The 17,085-nt window shown below is 48.6% G+C and overlaps 1 protein-coding gene across 11 annotated transcripts in view; it reads left to right on the forward strand.

The window, feature by feature from the left end:
• RAB3IL1 (RAB3A interacting protein like 1) overlaps positions 1-15,215 on the forward strand; it is a 32,353-nt gene extending 17,138 nt beyond the window's left edge. For 6 of the 11 annotated variants that reach the window (XM_072039137.1, XM_072039141.1, XM_072039136.1 and 3 more), the window contains 10 exons: positions 2,387-2,621; positions 3,078-3,173; positions 4,729-4,806; positions 4,881-5,096; positions 6,759-6,878; positions 8,039-8,167; positions 8,281-8,393; positions 11,283-11,382; positions 12,321-12,387; positions 12,736-15,215. In XM_072039137.1, the coding sequence (XP_071895238.1) occupies positions 2,387-2,621; positions 3,078-3,173; positions 4,729-4,806; positions 4,881-5,096; positions 6,759-6,878; positions 8,039-8,167; positions 8,281-8,393; positions 11,283-11,382; positions 12,321-12,387; positions 12,736-12,818 (1,237 nt within the window). In that variant the 3' untranslated portion in view covers positions 12,819-15,215. Of the gene's footprint in view, positions 1-202; positions 250-1,194; positions 1,541-2,386; positions 2,622-3,077; positions 3,174-4,728; positions 4,807-4,880; positions 5,097-6,758; positions 6,879-8,038; positions 8,168-8,280; positions 8,394-11,282; positions 11,383-12,320; positions 12,388-12,735 lie in introns of those variants that run through there. The other 5 variants (XM_038180290.2, XM_038180297.2, XM_038180288.2 and 2 more) reach the window with 3 other exon arrangements.
• The last annotated feature ends 1,870 nt before the right edge of the window (positions 15,216-17,085 follow it).

Here is a 17,085-nt window from a genome sequence, read left to right on the forward strand (position 1 = left end):
CTTATTCCATTAGCAATGTTGCTGTTTAGGTACGCGATACATGTTAGCTAATCTTGACCTTTCTAAACCATTTTATTTCTTCTGTGCAGTTTAGCCTGTCCTCTGATGAACGAAACATGTCGACAGAGCAGCCAAACTGCATAAAAGAAGTGCTGCACAGCCTGAACACTGTGTAATGCACACTTCTCTGCTCTCTTGCACCTAAAGGAGTAGAAGCATGCACAGTATGGGAATTCCTGTTGGTCATGGGTCACTCACTCAGGTGTATGCGTTCGTGTGCATTGTTTTTTATCTAGCAGTTCCAGTGTGATGAATAGCTTGAGGTGAATTATCTTTGCATGGCAGCGCTGTCTGTCCTTTTCCCTCTGACCAAAATGATTTTTGTTTTCATGCCCTTTCCCAACGTTATTTTCTACACTTCCAAATTTCCAAATTTAGTGTTATTACCAGAATGAGCCTCCCCTCCTAGATTTTCCCAACGAAAGTTAAGTAAAAAAAAATAGGTGAAGTCAACAGGACCTCATTTCCTTCTGTATCCTTTCCTCCCTTCCAGCAGTTGATGTTCTCACTTGTTCTTGCTCTACTAAGAGGCCACCAAAATCTGTGGTTCTGACTGCAATGTCCGTCCACCTTTCCCAGTTCAGTAGCAAAACTGCTGCCCAGTTTGCATAGCAGGATGGGTGGTCCTGTGCTTTAGTTTTCAAAGGATTCAGAGATTTCCCTGTGTCTTTTTCATGTTATTCCTGTGATACCTAAGCTGAACTAGCTGCTGTTGCTTTCCCTCTTTGAAAGTTCACTGCAGACAGCCAGTGCTCCTGTACAGCTCTGAGGAGAAGGAAGGTACCTGCGTTGCCCCAGGGCAATTTGAGTAGAAAAGGCAATGGCACCATGCTGCTGCCAGGTGCCATAGCCTAGGTGAAAAAGGCTTGTCTGCAGCTGGACCTAATGATTAGACTGCCTTTTTTTTTATTTAGATGAGCTCAGAGAGATCAAGGTTGTATTGAGCTGTGCGTGGCTGAGGATACAAGCTTGTTCTCTGTGGTCTGTGCTCTGATGTACAGTATGGGGCTGGGGTCAGAGTGAGAGGGAAAGAGTGGGGTCTGGTTGGAATGCAGGAGGTGCAGCAAGACCAGGAGAGAAAAATAGAGATTGGAAACAGGGAAGAACAGGAGGGGACCCTAAATGGTAAAAGGTGATGGCTTCTTTGCACCAGAAGGTAGTGAGCAAGAGGCAGCAGCCAGGCAGCGTGCAGGAGGAGGGACTGATGCTGTGCATGCCAAAGGATAGCTCCGCAGCTCAGCTAAGGCTTGTTACAGATAACTGGAGCTGGTTAATCTGCAGAGCAGTGTGCGAGTGCTGCCGGGTGGCTGGACATGATAGAAAGCTTCCACGTACACAAGGCTTGATTGCACTCCCTCGGGTGTCAAGCAGCAGGTGACCGTGCGAGGACAGCTCTGCGCAGGGAGTGATGCACACGCTCCAGGCAGCACCGTGATTGCAGCGCCTGCCACGTGGACATCCAAGTCTGCTTTTCCCTCCCGTAAGACCCCAGCAGCTGCAAAGCCTGCTCGATTCATCAGTCTCGGGCTGTGTTAGCGTGCCAGCAGCTGACAAAGTCCTACTGAGCGCTGGGGAGCCGTGTCCCGGGTGACTTTTCTGATTTCCTGTCTCTGTTACATCTGTACGTGCCAGCCTTTGGAACTGAGGCGCAGGGCTTCGTCCCAGCTCAGTGAGGATACGCTGCTCTAGGCAGCACCGTGGAGGGCTTTGGTGGAAAAACAACAGTTTAAAGAGGAGGGCTGAAGGCTGGGTTTGCCGTGGAGGGTCTGTATTGCTAGGGAATGTGGGAGCTGTGCTGGCTTTGTCTTCTGGTCATCCTTCAGACCCGTGCTTGCTTCTGGGTGGTGTGGTCCTGCCTACCAGGCTCCTGGGCTCTGTGCTGTGTCCCTGCTGGTTCCTTCAGCTCCCGTTTGAAGGTCTGGCTGTGAGAAAATGGTTTGTTTAGGACTTTTCCTCCCTGGAAAGTCTTGTGCTGAGGGTAAGCAAGCCCAGCCTAGGGGTAAAGGAGGCTGGCGGTAGGCGTGCTGGGAGTGTTAGAGGGGGGCTGTGAATCACTTCCTAGTCCTGGTTTTGAATCAGGTCCCAGTTTTGAGAGTCAAATTCCTGCAGCACAGAGGCCCACAACCTTTTGAGTGCCCGCTGCAGCTCCACCAGCAAGCAGAGCATGCTACTGAGTGCCCTGTTCGGTGCAATACTGCTCAGTCTTCATGAAATACTGGGGAAACCCAGCGTGGTGTGTCTCAGTGTTGCCTCTGGGGCTCCCTCTCAGCCTGGTAGGTTTGCTGATAACCCCCACGTAAGGTTTGACTGTGCTGGTCCCCTACAGCCAGACCCATCTGGAGGAAGACAGCCAGAAGGAGCCAGCTGTGGGATACTGGAAGCCACTGATGCCATCCAAAGGCAGCAAGGAGGAGCCAGAGACTGGGTGCCAGGATGCTGGACCTGGGGATGAGAGCCAGTCCGCTGAGCAGTGCAACGTCTCCCGTCTCCGCAGCTCCTCGGTGGAGATCCGTGAGAAGGGATCCGAGTTCCTCAAGGAGGAGCTGCACAAAGCACAGAAGGTAAAGCCCGGAGCGTGTGAGAAGAGCTGAGGATGGAGGCACAGACTTGAGCAGTGGGGGGTGTTGCAGAGGTCATGGGGGAGCAAGGTCTGGATGTGGCTGTGCAGGAATCTGGAGTAGGCAAAAGGGGAGAGAGATTGATGTGGTCATAAAGCGCTTTGGAACAGGACAGCAGTTACTAGGATGGTCCAAAGTCCCTGGGCCAATGTCCAAATTAGTCCCAGAAACCTGCTACAGGGGTCTGTGATATGCAGAGAGCAGCTTGAGGAGGGCAGTGCTTACTGTGCAGCCTCATTGCTGATGGCAAAGGAGCAATGCCAACCTGAGAAGCCCACCACGACTTGTGGAGGGATGCCTTGGGTGGCACCGAGTGCTGCGACAGGAGTCCTGGGCCTGTGATCCACGCAGGGGTAGGTTTGCTAGGAGCTCATGCATCCCTCTTGTCTTCCTCAACAGGAGCTGAAGCTGAAGGACAAAGAATGTGAGAGACTGTCAAAAGTCAGGGAACAACTGGAGCAGGAGCTAGAGGAGTTAACAGCTAGCCTGTTTGAGGTACCACCCTCTTCCTTTTCCCATCGTTTCTTAAAACTCAGCTCGCTTCCAACTCCAGAGAAAGTCTACCTCAAAGGACTTCCACAGCCGTATCACCTCCCACAGCTTCCTCCTTCCCTCTGTTGTTCTTTCTCATTGGAAAGCTGCGCAGAGCTGCCAGCAGAGCCTCACAGGAGCTGGTACCTGCTCCTGGGGAGGGTTTGCATGCGTTCCTTTCCCCTCCTCACAGCTGTATGGTGACATAAATAGCACAGCAGGTATGGGACTGTGGTTGCAAACCCAAGCAAAACCAGATATGGGGATGCCCAGAGCGTGACTCCCTGCCCTGTGCCTGCTCTGCAATCTGAGCAGCAGCTGCTGTGTAGCAGAGATGAGTCCCTGGCTCGTGTCAGCCCTTGCTTGGGGTAGGAGCAAGTTGGATGTCCCTGTACGCTCAGCGCCAGTGAGGGTTCAGAAGGTCTGTTTGTGGTGTTGATGTTTGTGGTGGTGTTTTGCTTTAGTTTTTTTGGTGATGTGGTTCATGTCAAGCTCAATCCTGACAAGATCCCGTTGCCAACAGCTCTAATCTCTAGATCTGACTGCACAGTGAGGGAAGCCAGAGCCCAGCTTCACCTTTGAAGCACAGGCTGGTGCTGAGTGGGAGCGCCCAGAGAGCATCCCCCTTATGGACAGCTGGCTGCCCGGGCTCACAGTGAGCTTAGAGACAGCACACCCGAGGGATTTCTCCTTCCTTTGGTGGCCTTGGACAAAGTGCTTCCAGGCCGTGCTGTGGGGTGGCCTCAGCTGAGACCGACAGCACCCACCTCACCCTTCCTGTGGGAGATGCTTTCAGGCTAGTCTTGTTTAGTCCCCACCTGAGCTACCGCTGCTGCATTGCAGCCGTGCCCAGAGCAGCGAGGGCTGGCCAGGCCATGAAGGAAGTGGGAGCAGAGTGCAGTAACAAGTCAGGTGAGGGCAGGAGAGCAGTGACCTCAACCAGTGGAGGGGCAAGGATGTGGAGTCTGGGTCGGGATCTTTGCCAGAGATGGTGATCAGGGTGAGAAACAGTCCAGTGGTCAGCCAGCAAGCATGCAGTGATGACACATGGCTGAGGTCAAGCCAGGAAACAACCCTCAGGCTTAGAGTCAGGGTTGCAGGAGCACTGGATGGGGTGCAGACACAACTGCTAGATGGCTGAAATGTAGCACAGGTGGGTGCCAGTGTTAAAGCATCAGCCTTAGAACAAATCCCAAGGGCAAGGAGGGGCAGGCCCTTGCTTCTAGCTTTCTTCACAGCACCTTTTGTCAGTGAAGATTACGACCTTGGACTCAGCCAGCTAAACTCTTAGCCAATTTAGTCAATTATAGTCCTAGAAGGGGGATGCACTCCAGGACCTGAGACCCTTTTTCTGGGAAATTCTGGGGGAGAACTCTTCATATCTAGTAGAGTAAAACCCTCGGATGTGGCAGTGATGTCTGTCCCCTTGCTTGCCTGTGATGTGGCAGAGCTTTGGCCTGCCCTGGTGGCTTTATGAGATGGAACTGCAGCAGACAGACTGAAATTCTTTCTGGTCCAGGAAGCACACAAGATGGTGAGAGAAGCGAACACGAAACAGGCGGCGGCAGAGAAACAGCTGAAGGAAGCACGGGGAAAGGTGAGAACTGTGCTGTCTGTGACTTGCTCTCTGTGCTGGATTGGTGCTGGTGACTCTCGCCTTGTCTCTTGCAGATTGACATGCTGCAGGCAGAGGTGACAGCTCTGAAGACGCTTGTGATCACATCCACACCTTCATCTCCAAACTGGGAGCTGCACCCTCAGCTCCAGAGCCCTTCTAAAGCTGTCTTCAGGAAAGGCCACGCGCGAAACAAGAGCACCAGCAGTGCAATGATCACAGCTGCCAGCCACAATGCGGCTCCAGAGCCAGTCAGTCGTGAGTGCAAAGAGGTGGGTGAGGGCCATGCACTGCATCAGCCATGGAGCCACTGCTGCCAGCAGTTGCTGAGCAGAAGCCAGTTTATTCTGCTGCATCTTGGCAGCTGAATCCACTGTCCTGGCATGATTTGCTTTTGTTGCTCTTCTCTGAACTAGTTTGGCTTTTAATGATCACAGCTGGATTTGGACTTCAGGACTCCTCCATCAACTTTTAGTCTCTTGTTCTGTGCTCTTGGGCATGTCACTCTACTTCTTCCTCTTTGCAGAGCATATATGTAATGTTTACCTTTCTCTCTGGAAGGACTGGGCAGAGAAGCCTACAAAGCATTTGTGAATATCTTTGAACCAAACTGTGTTTAATTCCCTCCAATGATCATTTGATAGTCCTCCACCTGCTGTGACCACGAGTGTAATGCTTTTCTGCTAGCAGGACTTCTCTGGCTGGGAACTTTCCACTAGCCAGATGTATGCAGAGCAGAAACGAGGCAAGTTGTGGCACTCGATCAGTAAGAAATAAGGGCTGCTAATGAAACTAAGACTTTCACCAAGCAGGACTGTGCTGGCAGCACTGGTAACCTCACTTTCTGGCAGTAAATTCAATGGCTATACCTTGTCAGCTTCTGTGTGGAGCTCTTGTTGCTAGTTTGGATGAATGCTTCAGGCAGCATCGGCTATAACAATTGCCCTGAGAGCAGTAGCAATGAGAGATGAAGATCTTTAACTCTGTTTCATGGGCAGAGAGGAACAAAGGCTATGTCAGAAAAAAAAATAAAGGAAAAAATGTGTTCAGTAAATGTAAAGCCCTGCTGTACTGGTTTCTCTTGGTCATTCAGAGATATGCTGGGAGTTGGAGTCAAACACGTAGTTGGCTAGAAGCTAATTTAAGGGCTGGGAAGAAAAAGGTTTTAATTTTTTTTTTTAAGGTCCTGTGACCTCTCCTAATGATAACCATTCCTCCAGTCAGGACAGAGGAGTTCCAGACTGAAAACCCAGTTAGGTGAACCACTGATTACACGGTAGAAGTTACTCTCTGCCTAATATAAGCAGAGATAATTTTATTGCTGACTGGTTAGTTCATTTTTACTGTTCTTAGCTCAGTCTCAGCAAAGTTTACATTGATGATGTGTAGAGAAATGCTAGCTCTTATAAGTGACTTGCTTGTTAAAGAGGTGGACCTGTCACTGCTTTGAATTCCATTTATTTGTGTAAACAACTTCCACATTGTGCAAATATCCTGGAGTTTAAAGTCCTGGGGTTACAGCTTCTGAAGTGACTAGTAAGTTTATGCATCGGGGTGGGGTGACTTTTTTGCTAATTTACTCATTTCTGACCCTCAAGTTCTTTAAAGACCTGGATGAGAGGTGATGAGAGAGACGAAAAGATGGAACCTGGCACTCAGAGAGTAAACACGTGGTGCTTTATGGAAAACACTTCCCATCCTGAGTTGTGCCCAAAACTTGGATCATTTTTTCTCTTTTTGTACCTCAAGCTGAAGTCAAAAGCTGTGTTTTGTGACCGTGTGATGTTTTGAGCAGCATGCTTTATTCCCTGGAAGCGAGGCCTTGAGCCTTTGTTTGTATCTGTTGTTTTGTCTTGTGTATTTTTACTTCCCTTTCTTGCCTGTTTCTCTCAAACCTTTTCCTTTCCTGTCTGTCTCCTCTTCTTGCCTCAAAGTCTGGGGTACCTGCTGCCCTCTCTCTGCTCCTCTGTGTGCCCCCCAGGACGGCTGTCCGCATCACCTGTGAGCCAGGCTGGCAGGCACTGGGGGCAGAGGCTTGCTCGTCCTTGCGGCAGGTAACTGTCCCGGGCAGGATCGGGGAGGGGTGGGACCCATCTGCCTCTCACACTTCGAGCCTTTCAGTTCTGGTTTCATTTTATGTTAACCTCCGTTTTTGCTTTGTTTTTTTTCTGAATTTGGTTTTCCATCTTGTGGCTCTGGAGCTCTCTCCTGGGGCGAGGTAAGCAGCCTCCGTAGCATAGAGCAAGCGCGATAGAACTCAGACCTTTTCCAGTTTTGTTCACTTGTGTTCTTTGTCCTGCTCAGCGTAGTTTCTTAGTTTTGTTTTTCCTTTCAGCACCTTTAACAGGATTTGCTGGCCTTTTAAGGACGTGCCCTGTCAGTTCGGTGGTGGCTGTCATCTGAGGTTTAAGTGTCAGGTCCCAGAGAGTCTCAAGGACTGAAGAATTTTCAGCCAGGCAGCGTTGGAGGGAGCAACCTTCCTGCTGGTCAAGGGGTGGGAGCAAACTCTTGGGTCCCTTGTTGCTGAGGAGTGGAAATTCTTGCAAGCCCATCTGTAAAAGGCAATGAGCAGCTGTTGGAATCGGGAAAGCTGAGTTTGATATTCAGCTTGTCCCTGCAAGCCTGTGTGATCACCCAGCATTCCCTTTTACTTCTGCAACTCCCCGAACAGCAGAGCTTTGGGCTTGGAGCAGCCTTTAAAGGGCTGGCATACCCTGTTACTCGGGCTCACTGAATGTAGTCCTGTTGATGACTATTAATGTTTTTTTTTTTTTTCCCGATTCCTCTTTTTCTGTAGCAGTCCTTTCCTTACAGAAGTGTTCTTTGTCCTGTGTGTCGTTGCCGCTGTGCTTTGCCATCCAGCTGCTCCCATCATTTCTGCAGTGGGCACTCGGTCAGTTCAGCAGCTGTGTGTGGCTTTCCTTCAGCAAGGATGCTGTCCTGTACTGGAGGAAGGTGGGAGAGAGAGGGGTCTGCAGGTTTCTGGCAGAAGAAGCCCTATGTATGGGTCTGCCACAGAACTGCAGATGGGTGAGAGACAAAAGATCATCCGAGTACGCCAGCTTCCCTGAGACACTTCTGTGATAGCCCTTCTAGATGCTGGTGTAGATGTTCTGTAGCTAGACTACCTGCTCAGTAACACATACCTTTTGATATGGTATCTTTCTCTCCATCCACCTTCCATTTTCCTTCTCCTCTTGGATGTTTGCTGCAGGTTGACTCCGTTTTATTTGCTGAGTTCCAGTCCTGGAAGGAATCTCCAACTTTGGATAAATCCTGCTCCTTCTTGGACAGAATTTACCGCGAAGATGTGGGACCTTGTCTGGACTTCAGTAAGCAGGAGGTGAGTGCTGGAAATTGAAGACAAAAACTGCGTGGTCTGACAGACCTATAAGTGCCCGTTTAGGGAGGTGAGCTTTGTCCATCAGTATCTTCAGTCATTTCTCTTTGCTTTAGCTGTCCGAGCTGGTACGAGCGGCCGTGGAGCAGAATACACTCACCATTGAGCCCGTTGCTTCCCAGGCGCTGTCTGTGGTGAAAGGGTCAGCAGAAGACTGCGGTGGGCCAAAGTAAGGAACCTTTCTTATGCTCCCTTGCCTTCTCTTTGCCAATGGTGTTTTCTGGCTGCCTAGCAGAGTTGGGCAGGCCTGGCTCAGTCAGTTACGAGGGCTCAGCTGAGTGTGCCACTAGCCTATGATCAGTGGTGATGAAGTTCAACTTATTTATGCGAGAAGAATTAGATCAACTGAGCTGATTAACTCTAATTGAGTGCTTGGGGGATAACTTAGTGATGTATTAATGCCCTCAGCTTGGAAAATGTTTTTTTTTTTTTTTTTTTTCCCCTTAAAAAAGAAACTTTTAACGTTCTCTAAAAGTTTGTGCATAACCTAGGGTGAAAGGGTTAAATCAGGGCTGCGTTATCTCATGTTCTTGTATTGCGAGACCTTTGAGCTCACCTTGCACTATTGACATTGCTGGTGCTTCAGGTGGATTTGAGCATAGATCAGATCCCTTCTTGCAAGAAGATCCCTTTTTCTCATGTCATCTTTCCCACCTGATGCTCTCACCATGCCATTGGAATTGGGGCATGGCTGCTCCAGAACTGTGTGACCGTGTCTGATGTGACAGACAACTTAGATTGCCTCAAGAATTCTAGCAGCAGCGACATGATCTTCCAACCTAAGATAGGGGTCTTTATCCAGTTAGTGAATTCAATTTCAGTCAGGGCTCTCTGTTCTTCCCCCCCCCCTTACCTTCAAGCAGAGCACTTTCTAGGCAAAGATGTTCCTGTAACAATAAATGTTGCTCACGTACAGGTTTCCTACCACTCTCTTCTGCATTTTCTTTCATCTCTAGATGAATTATTCCAAGAGCACGTGTCAGATACGTGCCAATAACAACCATCCCGTGTTTATCCTTGTCGGCTTCCTTTTGATTTTTTTTCTCTTTGCAGCAGGTTCCAGTCACAAATTCTAATGTAAGTGAAGCATTCGGCAGTGATCAAGGATCTTTAATCCATTAACAAGTTACTAATTTAGCAGCTTTGAGGCTAGAGCTGAACTAAGCTAACCTTTTAACTGTGTTTAATTTCCACTCAGACAAGGTGGTAAGGAATCTTGCTGCTGGTAATAAATGCCCCAAAAGGGATTTGATTTGCCCCTCTTTGTCCCCCAGATGCACATTACAGGTTTTTATGGCACCTTTGGTCATGCTGTGGAGCAAAAATGAGAAAGCTTGGGTCCTTGCCACCCTATTGTACAGACTTCAGTGTAAGGCTTTCAGGAGTCTATACAGGCAGGGACTAAGTTGGCTACATTGCCCATATGGCATCAAAGCAAAATGCTGGCCAGGAGGTGCTGAGGATAACTGACTTTCCTGATGGCATGCCCGGCAAAGTGCTCTGAGGTATAGAGAGTGCTTAAAGGTGAATGTACAAATGCTGTGGTTTAGGTTACTGCTAGCTAGGGTTGTGAGAGCTGGTGGTTCACCAAGTGGTACCAACCAAGCAGCGACCAGCAGGATTCTCTTTTTTCTGGTGTGCTGAAGTGCTCAAATTAAGGATTTCATACAGGTATCTTGTTTACAAAGGTATTGGTCATCCTGCACGTTGTGAGAATTTAAACCCTTTAAGTTGTGTTAATATTTGGGCAAGGATTGCTTCTTATTTCATCTGAACACTCACAACCCAAGCTTCCACTCTGAGCTAATACTTGCAGCTAATATTTTCTTGGTAGCAGTGGAAAGCAAGCACCAAGACATGCTCAGAAGCTCTCTGGCACATCATCTCCTGTGTGTGTTGTCATCTTTCGTGGCTCCCAGAGTAATCTGTGCAGCTGGGGAATGACGTCCCTCTTCCCACCTCATGTTTCTTCTTCTGGGGAAACGTGGTAATGACTCTGCAGCAGAAAATTCTGCTTCACTGCTCTAAGTGATGGTAAAGGAGGGACCACTGGCTGGTACTGGGAACCATTCATCTTGAGAATAATGGAAGGAAATGGCAAGAAAATAGAGGCGTGCTGCACCCTTGCTGGCCACATCTTTTTGCGATCTTTCTGGGAGCTGTATTGTCTTGAAAGGATTATACTTTTCTTCACTTTGTCTGAAATCTCTTTACAGTTGTGAAGCCAAACTTTTTTCCCCATCAGCACAGGAAGGGATGGGCTTGTTCTTAGGGACTTCAAGCCTTATCAGAGCCCCCTGAAGTCAGCACAAAGTCACCCCATGTGGCTTCAAATCAGGTGTAAATTAATGAAGAGGAGCCTAGCATAAAGGTTACAGTGTGGCTCGTTTTAAGTACGAGTCGCCGGTGACAACAGGGTTCGTGCCACTTGGTGGTGACAAAGTGTGATGAGCAAGCTTTAGGCCATACAGAATACCTGATAGCTTCCTGTTTTTCCTCAGAGGAGGCTTTATTTTTACAATCTTTCTTTCAGAGTTCCCGTGTAATGCTTTCAGGGTTATCAGCTGCCCTTAAATGTGTTTTCCTGCAGCGTGGCAGACAGCGTGGCAGCGAGGTTTGCTTCTGGCTTGGTGCATGGAAAAAGTCCAAGCAGGGACACCTCAAGGGACATCTTCCATGTCATGTTAGAGGAGAGGAATGAAGAGAGGAGTCCAGATAACACTTGTTATACTATGCTTCAGCTTTACCTCTTTCATACTTTCTGTGATTCTGTCATAGGCTGTCTGCCACGGAAAGGTGATGCTTTGGTTTTCTTGGGCATGGAATAATTTATGGTACCAGATATTTAGCCTCCTAACCTCACCATTTATAGGATCTTCCTAGGTGCAAAAGGCTCATTATCAGCCGTGTTTTTTCCTTCTTAATGCTCACCGACATGGGTCTGGCTTCTGAGCTCCCCCTTCCATCTCCTGGGGGTAGCCTTGAAGTTGTTGCTTTGCTGTGTTCTGCTGTGCCTCTGGATTGCTCTGGGCTGAAGTGTTGTTTTCTCTCCTTGCAGGAAGTGTGCCCTAAGCGGCCTCCCCAGGACCTGCAAGCACCGCATCACGCTGGGGGATTCTGGAAATTACTACTACATTTCCCCATCCTGCAGGGCCAGGGTGAGTCTTCCACCTGCCCAGGGTGCCTCAGCCCTCCAAAATTGTTCCACGCCTCGAGGTGGAGGAGCTCTTGTGTCATCCCTCAAACTGACAGAGATCTGTGGGCCTTGAGTTTGTTCTCAGAGTTGTGGTGGCTCTTGATCAGAGTGGCTAATGCAGAGGTTTCCAGACGTGTCTCAGGCCCTGGTGCTCTGGGTTATGCTCATTCAGGCAACCTGTCTTCAGTGTGTTCACTTACATGGTTTGATTCATTACAGGAATTCAGTTTTTATTTATTTGTCGTTCTCATTTATAAAACGCCATGATTTTCTGCTTTTTAAATGCTGGCTTTTGTTACTGTTCTGGTACGGATTATTGACTCAAATTGTTATGAGAACACACTGTCCTTTCCTTTAGAGGGAAGGGAGAAGGTGAATGATTTATTAACGCTGCCACGAGGGCTGTAATTCAACAGAGCATTTAAAAGTTTTTGCTTTCCTGAGTTGTGTATCAGAAGAGCCGATCCTGCAACACATGGACTTAGCTTGATTTAATTTGCTTCACACCGTAATGTGTCAGAAACTCCCCTACCTCCCTGCCTGCAGACTTCCTGCACAAACTTTTAACTCCAGAGATTTTCACTGAGTCAGAAAGTAGTGCTTTAGAAGGGAGCTTGTGGACTCTGCTGCCACATTAGTTAGTGACCAGTTAGGTCTCAAGCCTGCAGTAGAAATTCCCACACTGTTTGTTGTGGGCAGTGCAGTATCCTGGCATGGTATTGCAGATGCCCAGAACTTGGATATTTTTATCAGCTTTCTTCCTGTGTCTTTCTGTCTGGTGATACATGGTACTATTTCTTAGGTGCTGAACACTAACAGCATACCTGCTGGGTGCTGTGGCAGGCCCCTTGAGGCAAAGCAGTTCTGTACCTGACTCCTTTTTCTTTTTCTCTTCCTCAGATCACGGCAGCGTGCAACTTCTTCACCTACATTCGGTATATCCAGCAGGGCTTGGTGAGGCAGGACGGTAAGAGGGGAAAGTAGCTGGGTGTGGTGGGGGCTTTCTGTGGGCCAGCTTTGGATCTCCCTGGATCTTTGAGAAACAGTTTAATGGCAAAAAAAGAGGCATGAGTAGAAGGGATAAGTGCACCCATTCCTTGCCCTTCGGCTTCTTGGGAGCATTGCCTTGGGGTGGAGCTGGTTAGGGGTGACCTGATGGGCCAGTCTCCTGCTGGGACCCTCCAGCATGTCTGCCTGCCTCGGTTGTGGGATGAGCGTGGTTGGGCTGCACAGTATGACACGAGGTGGTGTCTAGTTATGCCTTTCTTACTGATTTCTTTCTTTTCTTCTTCCCTACCCGCTTTTTGCCTTGTAGTGGAGCTGATGTTCTGGGAGGTTATGCGACTCCGGAGAGAGATGTCTCTGGCCAAACTTGGGTTTTATCCCAATGAGATCTAAGCAGATGCCTGGAGCACAGAAGGAAACTGCTCCTGAGTGAATGACTTGTCAAATGTAGCCTGCCGAACAGATGGATGAGGTGCCTCTCCAGCAGTGGCCTTGCTCCCTCCCCTACCTCCCTATGCCTGATGCTGATCATGGAGCAAAAAGCACAAGTTCCACCTCCAGCTGTCCCACTTCTCCAGCTGTGACTGGAATGCAGCTGCGAAGCTACCCCTTGAGAGCTGGGCTGGTCCTGGCTGCTGGTCCTGGGTGGCTGTCTACAGACTGTCCTCTGTGGAGACGTGCAGCGTATACCCATTGTTTTTAAACTTCTGTTTTTATATGCAATCCGCTTTGGCATAGTCTGAGGCCAGCCATGTGCGAGGCAGGAGTCCTGGGCTCCCTTCTTTGTAAGCAAGCCTTTCAGGACAGATGCTGGCTGCCTGTCCGTTTGTCTACTCCACTCATTCCTTGGGGCAGAGGGTGCTGTTGCCTAGCCATACACACAGGTTCTGCCGACAGCTTACTCCTTTAACAACCCTGTAGATGCCAGCAGCACAAAATAATCTTACGGAGAACCATGAACTACCTATTTCCAAGTTCATCCATACTCCTTTTAAAGAAGCCTGCAAGAGAAGCTTTCTGCCAGATGAGTCACAAGAGGGGTTTGTTGGGGATTTGGCACTGGGAGCTTGTAATCCAGGCGGGGGGAATAACCAGAGCTAAGCACCTGGGACCTTTGGGAGAAGAAAGCAAGTAGGAAAACTGTGTAACTTGCAGCTGGCTGCAGCTTGGCTCCAGGCCTTGTTAAAAGGCCTTGACAATTTGCTGTGGTTGTAGCAGGCAGATGGAGACCTTGGAAGATGTTGGCACGTGACAATCCTTGGTGCAGAATTCCCCCATGGTGCTCCTACATACAGATGTCACCCACAGGCAAATGCCTTTGGTTTGTTACTACTCTGGCACTGTTGTTCACACTTTGGATAGAAATCACAGTTCCAGGCCAGGTTCTTTGTCTCCAGAAAGAGCCTGCCCAGTCTGGGCATAGTCTTGAGGCTAAAATTTCCTCTGCAATTTAACAGCAGACCTAGAGATGCATGCCCCTTTGGGAAACCCAGCATCTCTCAGGCTGCCATCCCCAGTGAGGAAATTTGAGATGTTTCCACATGTACATGTGAGGGATGTGACCGTATGTTTCAAAATCCACTGGGAAGGATGTCACTTTTCATCTCACTTGGCATTTCTGCACTCTGGTGTGTCACCCTCTCTGCTGTGAAGACCGAGCCATCTATAGCAATCATAACTTCTGTGTTAGCGTGTTGGTTCCCAGAACCAGGTTGCTGTCTTCAACTCCATTAAGTTTCATCCTCTCCTGGGAGATGCTGCAGTAGGGATTTTGTATCTTTGCTGTAAGAAGTCTGAGCTGCTGTGGTTTTGTCCAGGGGAGGGAGGAATAGACTGGGGAATACAGGCTTTGGTTTGGAACATAAGACAAAGGCAACTTCACAACAGATCTGAGAAAACCTTCCCGTAGAAGACCCCTAGTGAGCACAGGCTTTCCTGTCACTGAGCAGACACTTTCTATATGCCACTGAGTTGCTCCTCAGGGGGCTCCTTTCTTTATAGCTATACTGCACACATGGTATTATTTGCTAGGGGTTGGTAGCTACATGAAACCTGAGTCCTCCTCATCCCAAGAGCTGGAAGAACACATTCTAAAATTACTCAAATAGCTTTGAATCCACCTCCTTCAGCTCAGAAAAGGCTGACCTGCAGGTGCTGGTTGCTACCACCCCGGTTCTGTTTTCACTTAACACAGCTGAGCTGCCTGTGACTTGTGCTGATCACCCTAATTAGATGAGTGCCTGCATCAGCTGCTCTTGGCTGAAGAAATGTGTTTCAAATGTGGAGCGAAAGCCTGGAGAATATATCTTTGGGTCTTGAGGCAGTGATACCCTGCATTTATTTTGTTGGTGTCTACAGACTTCTGGCAATTGGGCATCAGCTTTTTCAGAGGAGAAGATAAAAAATACCTTTCATCTGCTGCAGTTTTCAGGTCAGTTCTATCCCTGGTAATTTCTTCTTGTATCTGCTCCCCCTGAGCTTTTGATCTCTGCATGTCATCATGTGCCATGAGCTGCTACGTTGCACACCAGATGTGCCTACGTTACAGCACTGGGAATGAGACGATCTCTGTGTAGGAGATGGCTTGTAGGACAGCCTCCTCCCAGTGTCACTATGTAAAGCACTTTGAGATAAAAGGAATTAGAGAAATGTATTGTATTTAGCTGACTTACATCTAAAGCATAGAGAACAATTTGAAAATTAATATGAAGTCACTCCATTAACAGCAGGATGGGTGCACCCTGCTCTTTAATAAAGGAAAAATAAACGTTTGCTATTAACCTCCTTAAAGGTCTGGTTGCAGTTCTAAGGGTAGGTTGGTTGAGGGGTGTGTGTCTGTGTGAGCTCAGGAGACAAAAGAAAAATCGAATTTGGCTGGCTCATGTTGGAGTAGTTTGACCTAGAATGGTGGGCTAGAGTTTTGGGGGGGAATGTACTGACTTTTCCCCTGAAACCTTGCCTCATCTGGGTAGATTGGGGATTGATTATATTCACAGTAAGGCCAGGGGGAAAGGCTGATGTGGTGGCAAGCCCTGTGCTGCATGTTTGCTGGGGAGGTCTTGTGCTAGAACATGGCTAAAGGCATGGTATAGTGGGGAGGGTGTGCAGGGATGTGCTGACTTCAGTCTTGAAGTGGCTGGAGGAGCTAACTACAGAAGGAAAAGCTAACGGTAACCTAGCAGGCAAAGAAAGTGACAAAGAGCCTTCTATCAGTGCTGCTGAGCTCAAAGATGCTCTGAAAGCAGCAGTCAGGCAGCTATATGCTCTGTGTTTCTTTACCAGTGTGCCTCTTAAGGAACTCGGTTTTCAACAGTTTTTGTTATTACTCTGACCACTCCTGTAGCTGTTTGCTTCTTGACTTCAGCAGGAGGCTAAGTGACAGTATTTTGGTAACAAGCAGCATTTTTCACAGGCATTTCTCACTACAAGGCAGGCCTGCGTGGTTGGTAAGTGAGACTGAGGTCTGCTCAGCTGTGGTCTCTTTTACTGGCCTGAAGCATTGCATGGGCTACACTGGCTGTCTCAAAGGCTGGTTAATTCAAGGTTAATTCTTCCTGCCTTGCAGAGCTGAGCAGCCTCCTGCTTTTCCTAGCTCCAAGTGAAGACAGAACTGATGGGTGCATTTCAGAGGTTGCTATTGCAAATGCACCCTTAATGATAAGGCATGAAAGTTTGGCTGGGTAGGTTTTTGGCCTATGGACTCCACAGCTTTCTAGTTCATGTTTAACCTTTCTAGCTGTGCCTGGCTTGCCCTTGTGTGGTGCAGTAGCTGGAAAGGTGCTGTAGCTCTCAAGGAGAAACATCCACTAAGCAGTTTTTAAACCTGATGAGCAGGAGACTGGGCAGTAAAATACTTCACGGAGCTGGTGCAGAAATAACTTGTGTTTCTCCCAGTGGACTTCTCAGATTCCTCCCCCTGCTGAGCTGTGATTAACTCGAATGCTGAGGTGACTTTGCATCCTACAAGGCTGGGGAGGGCCAAAAGGTAACTCAAACACCAAATGCAGTTTTATCCCCACTAGAACCAGCTGCTGGGATTTATTAATTCTATCAAGAGAGGCTGAGATAGCTGGGGTTTCTTCAGTTTAGAGAAGAGATGGCTTTGGGGGGGATTTACTAGTGACCTTCCATTACCTACAGGATGCCTACAGGAAATCTGGAGAGGCACTCTTTATCAGGGAGTGGTGATAGGATGAGGAGTAATGGCTGTAAACTAAAAGAAGATAGGTTTAGACAAGATATTAGGAAGAAATTATTTACTATGTGGGTGGTGAGGCACTGGCAAAGGTTGCCCAGAGAAGCTGTGGTTGCCCCATCCCTGGAAGTGCCCAAAGACAGGCTGACTGTGGCTTTTGGGTGGGAAGTGTCCTTGCCCATGGCAGGGGGGGTTGAGCTAGATGGTCTTTAGGTCCCTTCCCCAACCCAAACTACTTTATGAAATTACTTGAAAGGAGAGGCCACTCAGACTTTATTTGGAAATGTAAAGCAGGCTCCAGGTAAATGCAGCTCCTGCAGACCCTTTTTTCTCCTTTATAGCCTTCTAGGAGAAGGGGGACTGTGGCTGGTCATGGTTATTTGTGTACACACCTGATGGGCAGCCCTCTGTGGAACAGAAGAGGCAGGCACAAGGGCTGGGTGGCAGCTGATTGCTGTCACACTG

This window comes from Anas platyrhynchos, chromosome 5 (genome assembly GCF_047663525.1).
Source record: "Anas platyrhynchos isolate ZD024472 breed Pekin duck chromosome 5, IASCAAS_PekinDuck_T2T, whole genome shotgun sequence".
Taxonomy (NCBI): domain Eukaryota; kingdom Metazoa; phylum Chordata; class Aves; order Anseriformes; family Anatidae; genus Anas; species Anas platyrhynchos.